The sequence below is a fragment of the Culex quinquefasciatus genome, chromosome 2, assembly GCF_015732765.1.
Source record: "Culex quinquefasciatus strain JHB chromosome 2, VPISU_Cqui_1.0_pri_paternal, whole genome shotgun sequence".
Lineage (NCBI taxonomy): Eukaryota > Metazoa > Arthropoda > Insecta > Diptera > Culicidae > Culex > Culex quinquefasciatus.
In genome coordinates, this window is record NC_051862.1 from 127,134,278 (window position 1) to 127,151,218 (window position 16,941).

General features: G+C 35.6%; 1 protein-coding gene across 5 annotated transcripts in view; it reads left to right on the forward strand.

The window, feature by feature from the left end:
• The window catches only part of LOC6044475 (uncharacterized membrane protein DDB_G0293934), a 280,084-nt gene that overhangs the window by 235,866 nt on the left and 27,277 nt on the right, over nucleotides 1–16,941 (forward strand). For all 5 annotated transcript variants that reach the window (XM_038257882.1, XM_038257886.1, XM_038257883.1 and 2 more), the window contains exons 3-4: nucleotides 14,679–14,785; nucleotides 15,607–15,703. In XM_038257882.1, the coding sequence (XP_038113810.1) occupies nucleotides 14,679–14,785; nucleotides 15,607–15,703 (204 nt within the window). The remainder of the gene's footprint in view (nucleotides 1–14,678; nucleotides 14,786–15,606; nucleotides 15,704–16,941) is intronic.

The following is a 16,941-nucleotide window of genomic DNA, read 5'->3' on the forward strand; positions in this document are numbered from 1 at the left end:
TTTAGACGCTCCAACGACGAGGCTGTTTGGGTAAATTTAATTTTTGGTACCTGCCTCATCGACATCACCACCACTCCACCGCTACCTCTACACTGCTGGGAGCTAATCAGATTAGGGTGGTTGCTCGCCTTTTTGCGACGGAACGTGACGCCCCGGTGGATCAGAACTTGATGCGTTCATGCGTGACCCAGTTTTCAGCTGCTGGAGGACGTCGAGGGAATCGAATTTTGAGTGGTAAATTTGCGTAAACATCGCTCGGCTCGTTCTACTTTGTATAATTAGCGTTTTTTGGGAGTGGGAGTGAGTAACTTTTCGAGCGAGGACTAACAATGTGTGTGATGTGTGCATGTAGATTTTGTAGAATCATCGATACCCATCGTTGGATATGGCGTGATTCATGCTGGAATGGTTTTTAATAGGGTTTAAATTTGCCATTAGGTGGGGGAGATGGGGCGAAATTTGCGGAAATTACACGAGATTGGCAATATGGTGGAAGGGCTTTGATCTAGCACGATATGATAGATTTATAACACATTATTTTAAATCAGTGTTATAAAAACATTCAATGAGCCGAACTCTGAAGATTTGAGCAATTACACCAGTACACTGAAATAAAAAAATAGTACCAAATTCCTTTATTCTAGGAATTTTGCCTCTTTTCCTTATTTAGTAATCGGATTTTTTGGATTACTTAATAAGGAAAGGAACCAAAATTCCTAGAATTTAGGAATTTGGTACTTTTATTTTTTTTCAGTGTAGTTTGTTGTTTCCATTTTTAATGTTTACAGGCTATCTAAAAACTGCTATCCCTGTTCAGATTGTATTCTAGATGTTTATCAGTTATGTTGTTGTTAAAATTAATTTTATTGAAACAATAGTTTTTATGACTGTTTCGAAACAAACCCACGTTTTCCCAAAAACATGATTTTTTCGAAAAATTGTCAGCATTGCCAAGCGAATAATGACCAAATAGTGCCGAAGCTCTTAAACTGCATTTTTTGTTGTCTTAATCAGGGGTGACCAAAGTATGGCCCGCGGGCCACGTGTCATTTTGTGTGGTCCGCGGACCCATTTTGAATGATCATGTAAAATGCCTTAGACGCATCTTTAAGTGATTTTATAATTCCTAGAAATAAAGGTTAAGTTTATGCCTATTTACATTTTGTTAATATAAAACTAATTGTATAATCGCGATCAAAGTATTAAAACCTCTACTTTGATCCCGATTATATGAATCAAATATCATGTTAAAAATCTATCTTATCGTAACACGTTTAAATAAGATTAAAAAGAGTAGATTATGTGAACATTTTCATCAAATATTTATTGAAGTTTTATTAAAATTGGAGGAATATTTTTTGAAAAATCCTTAAGCAACTATTTATAATTCTAATTGAACATAATTAAAAAAAAAAATTACACTTTTTTACATAGTTTGTGTCACCCCTTCTAAAATATAAAAATAAAATAAATAAAAAATCAATTTAAGTACAACTTTTATTATATTTTCGAAATTACGAAAATTGCTATGAAAAGCAGAAGAATAATAATTATGTTGGTATTTTTGAAATTTCTGATTTTCATGAAATTTAATCAATTGATTGGAGGCTTTTTTGTACAAAACTGTTTATTGGTTTTTTCTTTCTAATATTTTGCTTTTTTTAGTTTTATAGATTCAAATGAAAAAATATTTTTTTTCTCATTTGGCACACAAGCTCATGTGAGCTGAAAATTTGGCCCGCTATTCAAAAACTTTGAACACCCCCATATTTTTTAGAAGTCCCAAGCACCTACTTTTTAAAAGTCCCAAGCAACCTACAACTTTGCCAAAGCCTCAAGTCGATCAGAAAATCTGTTCGGTATCGATTTTCAAATATTTTAACAGGTTTTTAGCAGTGTTTTAATTCGAGCGAGAAGAAGGAAAGCATTTCTCGCTCGCGAGCCAGGGAGAGAACCTATAGTACTTTTCTCTTCTCGCTCGCGCTCGCATTTTCGTTAGCGTTCACGCTCTCGCCGCGAGCGAACGCGAGCGCCTCGTGCTAGCCCTTCGTCCCAATCTAGCAATTTTTTGATCAGGCTTATGAATGTGAACCAGGCAGCTCGAGACTTGCGGTGAGAGCTCGATAGAGAGGAATTTTTCTCGCGAGAGCGCGAGAATACCAACACTGGTTTTTAGTATGGACGAACTTATGATGCAAAATGAATTTTCTCTTCAAATCAACCAAAACATTTCATATTAGGGTAATTCTCCGCCAACTCACACAGCAGTTGCCCCGACCCCTCTTCGATTTGCGTGAAACTTTGTCCTAAGGGGTAACTTTTGTCCCTGATCACGAATCCGAGGTCCGTTTTTTGATATCTCGTGACGGAGGGGCGGTACGACCCCTTCCATTTTTGAACATGTGAAAAAAGAGGTGTTTTTCAATAATTTGCAGCCTGAAACGGTGATGAGATAGAAATTTGGTGTCAAAGGGACTTTTGTGTAAAATTAGACGCCCGATTTGATGGCGTACTCAGAATTCCGAATAAACGTATTTTTCATCGAAAAAAACACTAAAAAAGTTTTAAAAATTCTCCCATTTTCCGTTACTCGACTGTAAAATTTTTTGGAACATGTCATTTTATGGGAAATTTAATGTACTTTTCGAATCTACATTGTCCCAGAAGGGTCATTTTTTCATTTAGAACAAAATTTTAGATTTTAAAATTTCGTGTTTTTTCTAACTTTCCAGGGTTATTTTTTAGAGTGTAATAATGTTCTACAAAGTTGTACAGCAGACAATTACAAAAAAATGATATATAGACATAAAGAGTTTGCTTATAAATATCACAAGTTATCGCGATTTTACGAAAAAAAGTTTTGAAAATGTTGGTCGTCGTTGATCATGGCCGTTCATGGTCACCCGCGACAGACACGGACGACGAAACAAAGAGAAACGCAAAAAGTAACTTTTTCAAAACTTTTTTTCGTAAAATCGCGATAACTCGTGATGTTTATAAGCAAACCCCTAATGTCTTTATATCAAAATTTTTGTAATTGTCTGCTCTACAACTTTATAGAACATTGTTACACTCTAAAAAATAACCCTGCAAAGTTAGAAAAAACACGAAATTTTAAAAGGAAATATTTTGTTCTAAATGAAAAAATGACCCTTCTGGGTCAATGTAGATTTGAAAAGTTCATTAAATTTCCCTTAAAATTACATGTTCCAAACATTTTTACAGTCAGGTAACGGAAAATGTGAGAATTTTTAAAACTTGTTTCGATGGAAAATACGTTTTTTTTTCGGAATTCTGAGTAAGCTATTAAATCGGGCGTCTAGTTTTACATAAAAGTCCCTTTGACACCAAATTTCTATCTCGTCACCGTTTCAGGCTGCAAATTATTGAAAAATACCTCTTTCTTCACATGTTCAAAAATGAAAGGGGCCGTACCACCTCTCCGTCACGAGATATCAAAAAAACGGACCTCGGATTCGTGATCAGGGACAAAAGTTACCTCTTAGAACAAAGTTTCCAACTTTCCAAAACGAAGAGGGGTCGGGGCAACTTTTCCCGATTTCGTGTGAGTTGGTAGAGAATTGCCCGCTATTTGGCCTTATAAAATGTTAGTCGTTGTTTTTTGTGTAATTCTAGTTTCCATTTTTTTTCGCATTTTTTATGTAAAATTGTTAATGTTAAATTACATCATCGTAATTCCAGGTTTTTTTTTTGTTTTCTATTTTCGATAAAATCGTTATCATCCTTAAATTTAAACTTCTCTTTAAAGCTCAAAACTGTGTCAGCATTTCAACGTTACATTACCAAGACAAATGGTCCCTTCGCTTGTCGTCGGTTGAATGACACCGGCAGCTCATTAGAATGACGAGTCCCAGTTTTTGAACATTTCCCTCTCAACATCGCTCCAACAAGACATTCAACCTGGGCCGGAAACATTCCCCCAAAAAGGCGGAGCACCGGAGCCCAAAAATGCCATTCCTAGCGTGGTAACCTTCCCCCGGGTGCGACATCCCGGCGTGGCAAAGTGCAATTTTTCAGAAGGAGCCTCACAGACAGACAGTTGTTGGAGGATTTCCCCGGGAGAATGGCTCATCCTGATGTGACATTCCTTACTGAGTTCTGGTAAAGTCGTTCCGTTGCAATGCTCAGCTCAGGGGCTCTGGTAGGAATCGATTTCACGTGCCTTTTGCTCCGAAGGGCTTTCTGCTGCCGGATAATCGACGGAAAATGAACGACTGAATTTGTACGGAGCAATCTGTCTTTGCTCAGGGAATTCTTTTCTGGCTGGGAGATTTGGGATTCAGTTAATGAGAAAAGAAGTTCTTGAAGTAGCAAAACTCAATTGTGATTTCACTAAATTTAAGAATTGGTACTTCATCAAGAATTCATACACCACAATCAACTACCACAACAATGAGGTGTGATTTATGATGTGAAAGGTAATTCTTGGGACATAAAATGAAATGATCCTTAAATTTAATCCACCAGTCTACCATCAAAACCGGTCTACCTCCCAAGTCCACAAGTGAAAAAAATCCCTTCCGGAACCCTCGAAAGTCTTCGCTCATCTTTTTTGCAACCACATCACGTACGATTACAACGGTACTGCGAACAATTCAAAGCAACAGAACGGGGAGAGGCTTTAAAGCTTTTTCGGCATTTGTGTTGTTATTTTGGGGGGTCGAAGCCGAATTCGGAGCCAGAAGAACGACAATGGCCCAATTCTGGCCAAGTGGAGAAGAGGTCCTCTACTGAGAGAGAAAGAGAAAAAGACCTCATAAAGACAGGTCCTGTGGACCACAACAGCACAGAGTTGGGGAGGTATTTGTGGAAACAAGACATTTTCGGTTACACAACAGATGATATTGTGGAATGTCTGTTGGTGGGCTCCGAGAGTTGACACTGGTTTGGGCTTTGTTTTGGCACTGTTGAGCCTCGGTTGGTTTGCTGGAAGGACATAAACTACACGATTAGAAAAATTTAGGCAAAACTCATTTTAGGCTTCTACTTATTTTAAATTTAAATCCTCATCAAGAAATCTTTGAATTAAGTTCAATTTTCTGCAAATAACACATTTTTCCCCGCGCAATAAGAGTGTAGTTCATAGCCCCAAATGAGTTTTTGTCCAGCTGCCAGCCAGCAGTTCTAATATTGTCATCTGTCTCGAGCCGTACTTGACACCGACTCCCGAGGTGGGACCATCTTCTCTACTAGGAAGTTTCCAGCAAGAGGGCCTTTCGAATGTTTACTTTCCTGGCGAATAAATCCATCGACCAAAGCCATCGAGGGCGACGGGCCCCCTGGCCAACGAATCACTACAAGTTTGTGGTGTCGGTTGATTCATTTCCACAAGGATTTGTCGATTGAGACAATGAGATAAGGGTATTGCTTACGGTTGGGGAAAACGTTATTTTGGTTGGTTTGGGAAAGATGCGAAGATTTATATTTAGGAGTTTGGAGAGGAAGAGAATATCTTCATCAATCAAGTTTGTTTTAAATGTTTCTTTAATTACTAGAATATTTGTATTACACAATTAATAAATCGCCGGAGGGCTTTGTTTATTTTTTTAAAGCTTTGGCAACATATCGAAATCAAATATATGAAAAAGTAATATATGGATCTAAGGGCATTGTTTCGCAGTGAGTACAAATGAAATACATACGGAATGGCATAGAATCATACTGACCGTGTTAAAGAAGTGTTCAAAGTACTTCAAGAATATGATTACCGTAAAACGGGGAGACTTTGATAGATTTGCGATCTTTCCGCAAAATGAAGAGTACAATTGAAATACGTACGGAATTGTTTAGAATCATACTGACAGTGGTAGAGAAGTGTTCGAAGTACCTCAAAAAGAACTTTTCATTAAATTTTTGAAAAGTTTAAAAAGATAGTTAACAATAGTTAGGAAAAAGTTGATGAAAGCCATTATTTTAAACTTCTCAAAGTGTCATGATTTTCTCAATGAACATTATTTTGAATCGAAAACGGAATTCATTTTCGGATTCTTTGGACAATTTTCAACTAAGAGAAGGGTGACGTACAAATAAAGTTTGAACATCTTAAATATAATTTTAACAAGAAAAACTATGACTATCAAAGTCACCCCGGAATTCAAACTAAGAAATTTTAACGTAACCATTTTTCTAAACACTATTGAAAAATCTTGTTTTCAATTGACATGGACTTTGTGTGGCCTACCCCAGTACATGTTTTAAAAATAATAATCTTTAGAAAAACCTTACCTGTTGGAAAAAATTTCAAAAACAAATTGAAATCCTATCAAAGTCACTCTGCTTTTTGGTATTTAAATATTCTCAAAGTATCATGATTTTCGCAATAAAAATGAGTTCAAATCGAAAAATGGAATACATTTTCGGATTCTTTGGACAATGGTCCACTATGTCCTTCACAGAAAAAAAAAATCATGGTAATATTACATCTGAGTACATCTTTTATGTCAGAAAAAATGTGTAATTTTACCTCTGAAAATGTGTAATTTTATTGCTTATTGCGAGATAAAATCACGTTTCTCTTTCGCTGTGAGTGACAGGAGATTATTGCCGCCTATCTACCGCAGAGTAAAAATCAGCAAGTTGAACTGAAATTCTACGTTGATTTGGCTGTCAACTTGATTTGTTTTGAATATTTTCAAAAAGTCAGCTGAAAACTCAAGGCAACCTTTGACAGCAGCCAAAAATTTGTTCTGCGGCTGTCATGCGACCATTATCTTGCGGTCGTATCGCCGCGCGTGAAATCTAATTATTGACGCCCGCAGTAATACCAATTTTCTGTGGTAATGTCGCTTTATGAGTCTAAATTGAAGTAAAATTACATCTTAAAAGAGCTTCAAAAATTAGACCTTAGAAATTTACACAATTTTGAGCTTTGTAATTATAAACTTATTTTCTTTTTCTTAATGACTAAGAGAAGTGAAAATTAGTTTGTAATTAATAAATATTATTTGTTTACGGATGCAGCTTTACGAATGCTTCGAATGCAGTTTCAAATGCAATTTAAATAGATAATTTTATAAACAAAACTAGTTTTAACGAATTTTAGAAAACTTTCTGACTATTTTAAAAAATACCTTAAATGTTTATGTATTTTGTTAAAAAGCTTATGGCTTTAGTTGACTGAATATAAAAATTGTTTGTTTTTTCTTAATAAGGCCGTTGCAAGTTTATTCTGCGAAAAATAAAATTTCCGTCATTACTGTGGTATTTTGGAAATTAATGATTGCAAAACAACGGTGCATTTTAAAACACTTCTTTCATTGAAATGTTGAAACCGTAGCTCGTAATTTCAATTTTAATGTTTATTTTTTTTTGCCCTCCCCTCGACTTTGGTCAGAGTCGAGGAGCATAAACTTCAAAAAATATTTGCAACGGCCTAGACCGATTTTAACATGAAAAATAATATTAATATTTTTCGAAAAAATTTTGTTTTTGAAAAACTTAAAAAAAAGTCAAAGTAGTTATGTCACAGACATAACCGGAATGGCGTAGACTACGTAAAGTTTTGATATGGGGACATAGAGTTTTCCATATCTTAATTTTGAAGAATTAGCTAGATACTTGAAATACATTAAGAGCGAGTTTTTCACCAATGTGTAACAGGTCGTATCGAGGTGCTCCGATTTGGATGAAACTTTCAGCGTTTGTTTGTCTATACATGAGATGAACTCATGCCAAATATGAGCCCTCTACGACAAAGGGAAGTGGGGTAAAACGGGCTTCGAAGTTTGAGGTCGAAAAAACATAAAAAATCTTAAAATTGCTCGCATTTCCGTAAAACTTCAACAATTCCAACTCTCTTAGATGCATTCGAAAGGTATTTTGAAGCACTTCAAAATGTGCCATAGACATTCAGGATTGGTTTGACTTTTTCTCTTAGGTTTTGCAAATTACTGTCAAAAATGGATTTTTTAAAACCTTAATATCTTTTTGCAACAGCCTCCAACATCCATACTTCCATAGGTCAAAAGATAGGTAATTTCATGCACTATATGCCTACGGAATTAACTTTTTGGCCAATCACAGTTTTTCTCATAGTTTTTTCGATTTTTCTAGAACATACATTTTACAACGTTAGTTTTTGCCCTGTAGGCCGCCATAGCGTCACTTTTTGGGCTCAATTTTGTCATATTCGGAATCCTCGGACAATTTCACGTAAGTTAGAAGTGTTGGAGTTGTAATTTTGATTGGAAAAATTGCCATTTAGAATGAATTAAAATATTTTTTAACAACTTGTTGGATTAGGGGTAAAACAGGTTTTCGCCTACTTGATACAGCATTTGACGTATTGATCACAGGGTAAATAAGATCAATTTCTTTTTTCAAAAATGTTTTATTAAATTATTTTTTAAATCAAAATTACAACTCCAGCACTTCTAACTTACGTGAAATTGTCCGAGGATTCCTAATATGACAAAATTGAGCTCAAAAAGTGACGCTATGGCGGCCTACAGGGCAAAAACTAACGTTGTAAAATATATATTCTAGAAAAATCGAAAAAAAACTATGAGAAAAACTGCGATTGGCCAAAAAGTTAATTCCGTAGGCTTATAGTGCATGAAATTACCTATCTTTTGACCTATGGAAGTATGGATGTTGGAGGCTGTTGCAAAAAGATATTAAGGTTTTAAAAAAATCCATTTTTGACAGTAATTTGCAAAACTTAAGAGAAAAAGTCAAACCAATCCTGAATGTCTATGGCACATTTTGAAGTGCTTCAAAATACCTTTCGAATGCATCTAAAAGAGTTGGAATTGTTGAAGTTTTACGGAAATGCGAGCAATTTTAAGATTTTTTATGTTTTTTCGACCTCAAACTTCGAAGCCCGTTTTACCCCACTTCCCTTTGTCGTAGAGGGCTCATATTTGGCATGAGTTCATCTCATGTATAGACAAACAAACGCTGAAAGTTTCATCCAAATCGGAGCACCTCGATACGACCTCTAGAACAAACCGAGCAATATTTACAAATACTGTCACTTAACGGAATAAGATCGTGAATGGGAGATGGACCTCCAACAAGACTGAACTCACACACTCTTAGGCCAGTAAACTCAATCGGACCGTGTATGTACCGTAGGGTGGTCCAAATCCGGGCTTTTTTGGGGCTACTCCCTGAAATCAAAGAATGACCCATCACTAGGCTAAATTCCAAATTTGAGCTCATTCTGACCACGGGAACCTCTCCCTCTAATCGCTTGTAGTTTGTATGGGAAAAATCGTCAAAATGTATGGAGAAAAGCAACTGTTTCAGTTTTTTACCTGTGAAAGGCGCAATAGTTCTCCAATCATTATCAATTCTCAGATGTAGAACCTTCATTAAATTTTGAACAACTTTCCCGAAGGCACAATATTTTTAGGATTTTTTGCTGAAAAGTTATTAGCTTCCGAAATGGACCCTTTTTGTGCAAACGGCTCTAAAGGGCTACCTAAAATCAATTGTTTTTAAAAGCACGTGCGTACGCGCTTGCCTGCCTGCCTGGCTGGCAGTGCGACTATTATGTTGCCCCTTTGAGCCGGCCGCGCAAAAATGATCCTTTTTGGAAGCTAATAACTTTTCAGCAAAAAATATGGTGTCTTGGGGAATGTAATGCCGGGTTTATACGAAATTCCAACGAAAAATCTATTCTAGCGATACAAAGACCCCCAAAACGGTGTTATACCCACTCCAAAATGTTTGTTTAGCAATTCTATGGTAATATATTAACATTTCGTTAAATCGTTAAGTTAAGTTTAGATAAGTTTTATACAGAACAAGCCCTTCCCGGCAAACTTCGTCCTGCCCTTTTTGGTTCCTGACGTTTCTTGCTTGTTTGCTAATTCAGCCTCCTGCGATCATAATTTGATTTTACGCAGCTTTTTCCATACAATCTGTAGGTTTTCCGGGATCGGTTCCAGAGTGGCCAAAGTTGTCATTTTTTGCGTAAGAACCTTCCTTGGACTTTTAAGAACCCAACGCAACAAAAAGTACCTCGATACGACGCACCGTATTGAACTGATTCGCGTTCGAACAAAACCGTCGAAATTTTTTATGTACAATAGGGTGTTTCATCCGAACAAAAAAGTTCTCAGAATCAGACAAACCGAGGTTCCCCTAGTAGAGGATAGGGACTTTCATGCCAAATACCAGCCCATTTGGTTGAGAATCGGCCTGTCCCCAGCGGTTCAAAGTTTACATGTAAATTACTATGGGATTTTTATGCTTTTCGTTCAATTGTTCCTACAGGTCTGGGGACAACATGGATTCACTCGGAATAAAGACAGGTGTGTAGGGGATGGTCCAAGGAACAAATTCCAGAAGGAATTAGGGTTTTCCATTCTGTCCCCAAGGTGCGCATTGGATCGACGTCCGGTGTCTCCAGAATCAACGAATCACCCTTCAAATGTACGCATTGTCCTTAGTATGCTATGACGGCTAGCTGAAAATTACGACGCCCCATGTCAGACGGTGAACACGTGGCAGAGCATCCACTCATTTTTTTTAATCGGTCAAGGATGCTTATTTGGAGAAGGGAAACTGGATTTATGGTGATTTATCAACAAATAACATTATTTATGTTAATTTTTCGAAAGGTGTACAAACTTTGTTTGCACCTTTTTTGATTTCTGTAATAGTATTTATTATATAACTTTTTATGGAAATCATCATTTCATGAGCTTTTTATAGCAAAATGTTCGGCATGAGTTTCTGAATAAAACGTAGTACGAGGTTTCTGTAGAACTTTAAATTACTTACATGTTTTATCACAATATGTGCATACTTTTTTTTACATACTGTACATTTAACATTGAAAACCTACCAGAAATTGGATCAGAAGCACGCACTCACAGATCTCAAAAACTCGACTTAAATTCGAGATATTCAACTAAAACGGTAAAAACTTTGTGCAACATTGACAAATTCCGCATGAAGATGATAATTTTCTGATCAAATTGTGCTATTTCGACACTCCCTGCAATTGCAACAAGTTGGCAAAGGGAATTTTAGTTAGAGCCCATTTATAACTTTTGCATGATGTGTACTCTTGATTTTTTCATTATAACTCGGAACTCCTGTTTTTCTCAACACTCTAGAAAGTGACATGATACATTATAGCACGATCACATTGAAATGAAGAAAACGCCTTTGATGTTTAGTCGCCACACTTTCTATTTTCTAAAAAAGTATATCAACACTGTCCTCACACATTGTTAGCCATATCGTAACAAACCGCAAGCAAAGTGGATCATCCCTCGGCAAACAACCTCACGCCCGGTTATCTCACAGTTCTGTCACACTTGGTTCAAGTGTGTTTGCCCTGGGTATACAAATACCGTAATACATCAGACTCGCTAATCCACTTTTGTTTGTTTTTCCACTTTCCCATTTTTTCCGCTCCTCAATATGCTTTGAGCTGATTATAATCCGATTAAGGGTGGATTATCATTATCGATATTATGATACCAGGGTTGGATTTCACTGCTTGTTTCGCTTCCCCCTCCCAAAACTCAATCGACTCAATCTCTTACTCCAACAACCAATCAACTGATGATCGACAAAGTTACAATAATAATTAAAGAAAATCCCCCCGACGACGGCCAACAACACGGGTGGAGAAAATGACTTTTCCTGTTATCACAAGCACAACGGTGAAACTTCAAGCAAAAACAAACTTTTATTGACAATTTCTGGCCGACGTGTGTGTGTGTTTGTGTGTACGCGCTTCGTACAAATACTCATATGAAAGTGAAACGGTCCGGAAAGTATTAAATATCCAATCATCGCATCCTTCTCCTCGAATCTGTCCCAAAGTGGGAGAGAGCAGCTTGATGGGAAGATTTTTCCCGAAAGAATTTTCCGACGAAGACGAAACGATAGTCGATCACATTCCTTCTCCTGCCAACCCCCTCCCCCCTCGGGAGACAATAATGGATAACCGGCAGCGGGGCAAAAGAAAAACGAATTTTCTTTGGCTTTAGCAACAGAAGAAAGAAAAAACAAGAGTGAAGAAGAAGGATTCGAGCGTTTTAGGCAAGGGGAAAGCTAATAATTCTTTCCGATTGCATGTGCAATAAAATGTTTTGCCTTCTGAACCCTCCAGGGGGAAAGCTCCAATAACTTTATTTTCGAGGAAAAAGGGGAAAATTCAACCAAAACCTAACGATTGCATAAATCCAAGCACGAATTATGAAATTTACCAGGGCGAGACAAGCGAGAACGTTTGTAAAAGTTTTCCCCTTTAACACTTTTTTCTTGCTTTCTAAATTTTACCATCATAAATTTTAGAATTAGCACCCTCAACTTTTCCGTTGTACGGAAGCGATGGTTGTTCCTGAACCTTCTCCTCCCCCAGCGGCCAAAGTTCAACCAACAGCAGCAAGAAAGCGTCAAGTGGAAATCAAGATCCGGAAAGTTTTCCTTCTTGTGGAAAAACGACGTGATGAATGAAGTGGGGAAGCTTTTTTTCACGAGCTGGAATAATAATAGAATAACTTGAACAACATTTTAGGTGTTCAAATTCTTACAAATAAAAAACAAAAGTACAAAAAAAATCAAAAAACAAAATAAAATTCAAAAATACAAAAATACAAAAATACAAAAATACAAAAATGCAAAAATACAAAAATACAAAAATACAAAAATACAAAAATACAAAAATACAAAAATACAAAAATACAAAAGTACAAAAATACAAAAATACAAAAATACAAAAATACAAAAATACAAAAATACAAAAGTACAAAAATACAAAAATACAAAAATACAAAAATACAAAAATACAAAAATACAAAAGTACAAAAATACAAAAATACAAAAATACAAAAATACAAAAATACAAAAATACAAAAATACAAAAATACAAAAATACAAAAATACAAAAATACAAAAATACAAAAATACAAAATACAAAAATACAAAAATACAAAATACAAAAATACAAAAATACAAAAATACAAAATACAAAAATACAAAAATACAAAAATACAAAAATACAAAAATACAAAAATACAAAAATACAAAAATACAAAAATACAAAAATACAAAAATACAAAAATACAAAAATACAAAAATACAAAAATACAAAAATACAAAAATACAAAAATACAAAAATACAAAAATACAAAAATACAAAAATACAAAAATAGAAAAATACAAAAATAGAAAAATACAAAAATACAAAAATACAAAAATACAAAAATACAAAAATACAAAAATACAAAAATACAAAAATACAAAAATACAAAAATACAAAAATACAAAAATACAAAAATACAAAAATACAAAAATACAAAAATACAAAAATACAAAAATACAAAATACAAAAATACAAAAATACAAAAATACAAAATACAAAAATACAAAAATACAAAAATACAAAATACAAAAATACAAAAATACAAAAATACAAAAATACAAAAATACAAAAATACAAAAATACAAAAATACAAAAATACAAAAATACAAAAATACAAAAATACAAAAATACAAAAATACAAAAATACAAAAATACAAAAATACAAAAATACAAAAATACAAAAATACAAAAATACAAAAATACAAAAATACAAAAATACAAAAATACAAAAATACAAAAATACAAAAATACAAAAATACAAAAATACAAAAATACAAAAATACAAAAATACAAAAATACAAAAATACAAAAATACAAAAATACAAAAATACAAAAATACAAAAATACAAAAAAAATAAAAAATCGAAAATTAGATCACTCTAATTCCATTATTACCACTGTTTCCTCCATGACCCAGAGTCCAACTCTATTCCATATTTTATGTAAGAGCATATAAAGCATTCCAAGCGAAGAAAAAAACTTTTATTTCGTTGCCATCGCTTTCTTCTCTGAATTGTTCCTCTAAAACCGGAAAACCCTCGCGGCTACAACAGGAAAAAGCTTCCACCAGGTCCAAGACCAGCTCCGACCAGCCAATCGTTGCACTCCGGAAAAATCCTGAAAACAACAGAAACTAAAGCTCGCAAACGGCGTTGAATGAGTGAAAACTGACGCTGCAAGGGGGGAAAAGTTCGTCATCAGCTGTTTTTCGCACGTTCTCACTCTGTGCGATGGCCAAAACGAGAAAGTTTTCCACTTTTCAACGATGAAATGGAAAGGAAAACTCTTCTTTTACTCTGCTTTGTGTTCGCCCCTCAGGACGCTAAAGTGAGCACAGTACAAGTGCAAAGTGGTTCCTTTTTTTTTTTGCACGTTTTGAAGTGTTCTGATTTTATTTCAGCTGCAAACAGGATTCAGACTCAAGAGGTTCTTGGGAATTTCTTAAGAGGAAACTGGAATTATGGTTGAATGATGTTGCTCAATTTACTACTCAGAAAAAAGGTAGTGAAGCTTCTAAAAAATATAAAAAAATATTTTTAGTATCAATGCTGCATGAAGATATCTCGGAGCTATCCTTTGAACTTCAATTTACCCAATTTCGAAAAGATAAAACCAGATGCACAAAAGAACGCCAAATTTATTGTAATGCCCTGTGAAAATGTTCGCTTTGTCTCATCTTCCAAAACCCCTTTCTCCACTCGCACTCTTCAATGGAACATTAAAACACAATACTTTGCGTCCTCTCCCTTTTTCTCAATGGAGCAAGGAAATTGAACTACCAAGACATTTTAATTTTAATAATATTCTCTTCTTTTCTCCTTTGCAGAAATCCCTCCTAATTGGACGCATCCCGGTGGCCCAGATGACCGGACCGATCAAACGAGGCCTGCTCTGGCAGCAGCGGGACCGACTCTTCTCCAGATGGAAGGAAAGGTCTGTATCGAAAGGGTTGGGGGAGAGAGGGTTGAATTACTGAATGAAATCGTGGTGGCCCAGATAATGAGATGCATAACTTTTACTTTGTTGGACATGATTTCTTTGTCAAATTTGATTATCTCTTTGAATTTATTTTAAAATTCTGTTTACTACTTCTGATTTTTATATAAGTCACTATAACAGAATCTTTATTATAAAATTAACCTTTTAAAAAAAGTCTTAACAATTTGTCTGTGAAGAAACTGCCAAAGAGATAAAAACCGGGGAGATCTGGCTTTCGGTGTCATCCTTTTTCGCACTACTAAACTGGTGAAATTGTCTCGCCTGGCATTCGAGTGGAAACCAGTTGCAAGAGAAGAAAAGGGTTCTTTACTTTTTCTCCTTCTTTTGTCAGCGACAGAAGCGAGACGAGGACGAGCGATCAAACATTTACGAGCGCGCTAATTTCATGACTTTCCGTGACTTGACTGTCCGTGAAGGATTTCACGGTAACATTTACGATGATTTTGTGCAGTAGAAATACAATATTGAAAAAAAAACTTATTATTTGAACAAAATTACACTGAAATTACACTTATATCTTTCGATATTTTTTTAAATAACCCCACCGTGAACAGAACAAAAAGAATCACACCCAAAAGTAAGGTTCGTCGCGTGCTGCCAGAGAAAAAAAAAACAAAACAAAACAATCAACTACCAAACGGCGAGGGAAATTTGAGCAACAGAGAGATAAAACCGTCAACCTAATGAGGCGGCGCTGACGGTATTGTGTGACTGTTTCTGACTTCTTCTTTTTTGTTTGTTACGATTATTTGCAGATATTTCATCCTGACACGTGATTATCTAAACTGCTTCAAACGGTCGTCCGGATCGGCGTCGGAGAAAATTTCCGACATGGGACAGTTTATCTTTAAGGTGAGTTGTTTGAAATGGTTTGAAATTAATTACGAGAAACAATAAGAGCTGATCAGAGAGATTTTTTATATAGAAATACTGGTGATTCTATCTTGTTAGGTAGGAACAATCATTAAATACACCCAGAACTGGGCATCGGCATACGAGAGGATAAAGAGCACGATTCGGTAGTAAAATGGTACTGTGTGCGGACGGAGAGGATAAATCCCGAAAATACCGAGAGTACTTTACTCATGGTTCATTTTCCAAAAATGTTCATCTATCAAAAAAAAGTACCGGTACCGAGACTCGAACCCAAGACCTTCGGCATATTGAACCGTGCCTTTGCCGTATGGGCCACCATGGTTCGGTGACTAAGTGGCGGTCGTTTGTCCATATAAGCCACTCATAGGATGAACTGTTCCAATGAACGAATGAACACGCGAGAGCACTATACTCTCGCAATATAGCACTTTCCTCACGTTTCTTTTCGTGAGGACTATCCCCTCGTTCTTTAACTTTGGGTGTAGCGAAGAACTTTTTTTTTTTATCTCAGTTATGATTCATGTAAAACTAAAAATCTACAAAATAATCTTCTAGGTGCTCATCAAAATGATTATGACATTTTGACAAGCAATTACACTAATCGAAGGTTATATTTTCGTCCTGACTGAAATCTTAGTTGAATTTCCTAAGCTAGCCATATCTTAACAAAAATCTACAACAGACAGTGCTAAGGAAACTTGGGTAGAATGTTGATCACCATCAGCAGTTTTTAAGCACTTTAAAGTTTCAAACCGATGTACTTTTTTTTAAGTACTATGGCTGTCCTAGTAGAAACCAAACGAAAGTACCAACATATTTTGTTAAAACATGGTTAATGCTGTAGTCACGATTCTCCCCAGATGACGGCATCTAAAAATCAGCACGCAAATAAACATTTGTTTAGTTACACCCAAAGTTAAAGAACGAGGGGATAGTCCTCACGAAAATAAACGTGAGGAAATTGTTATATTGCGAGAGTAAAGTCCTCTCGCGTGTTCATTCGTTCATTGGAACAGTTCATCCTATTGAGTGGCTTATATGGACATATGACCGCCACTTAGTCACTGAACCATCGTGGCCCATACGGCGAAGGCACGGTTCAATATGCCGAAGGTCTTAGGTTCGAGTCTCGGTACCGGTACTTTTTTTTGATAGATGAACTTTTTTGAAGATGAATCCATGAGTAAAGTACTCTCGGTAAATTCGGGATTTAT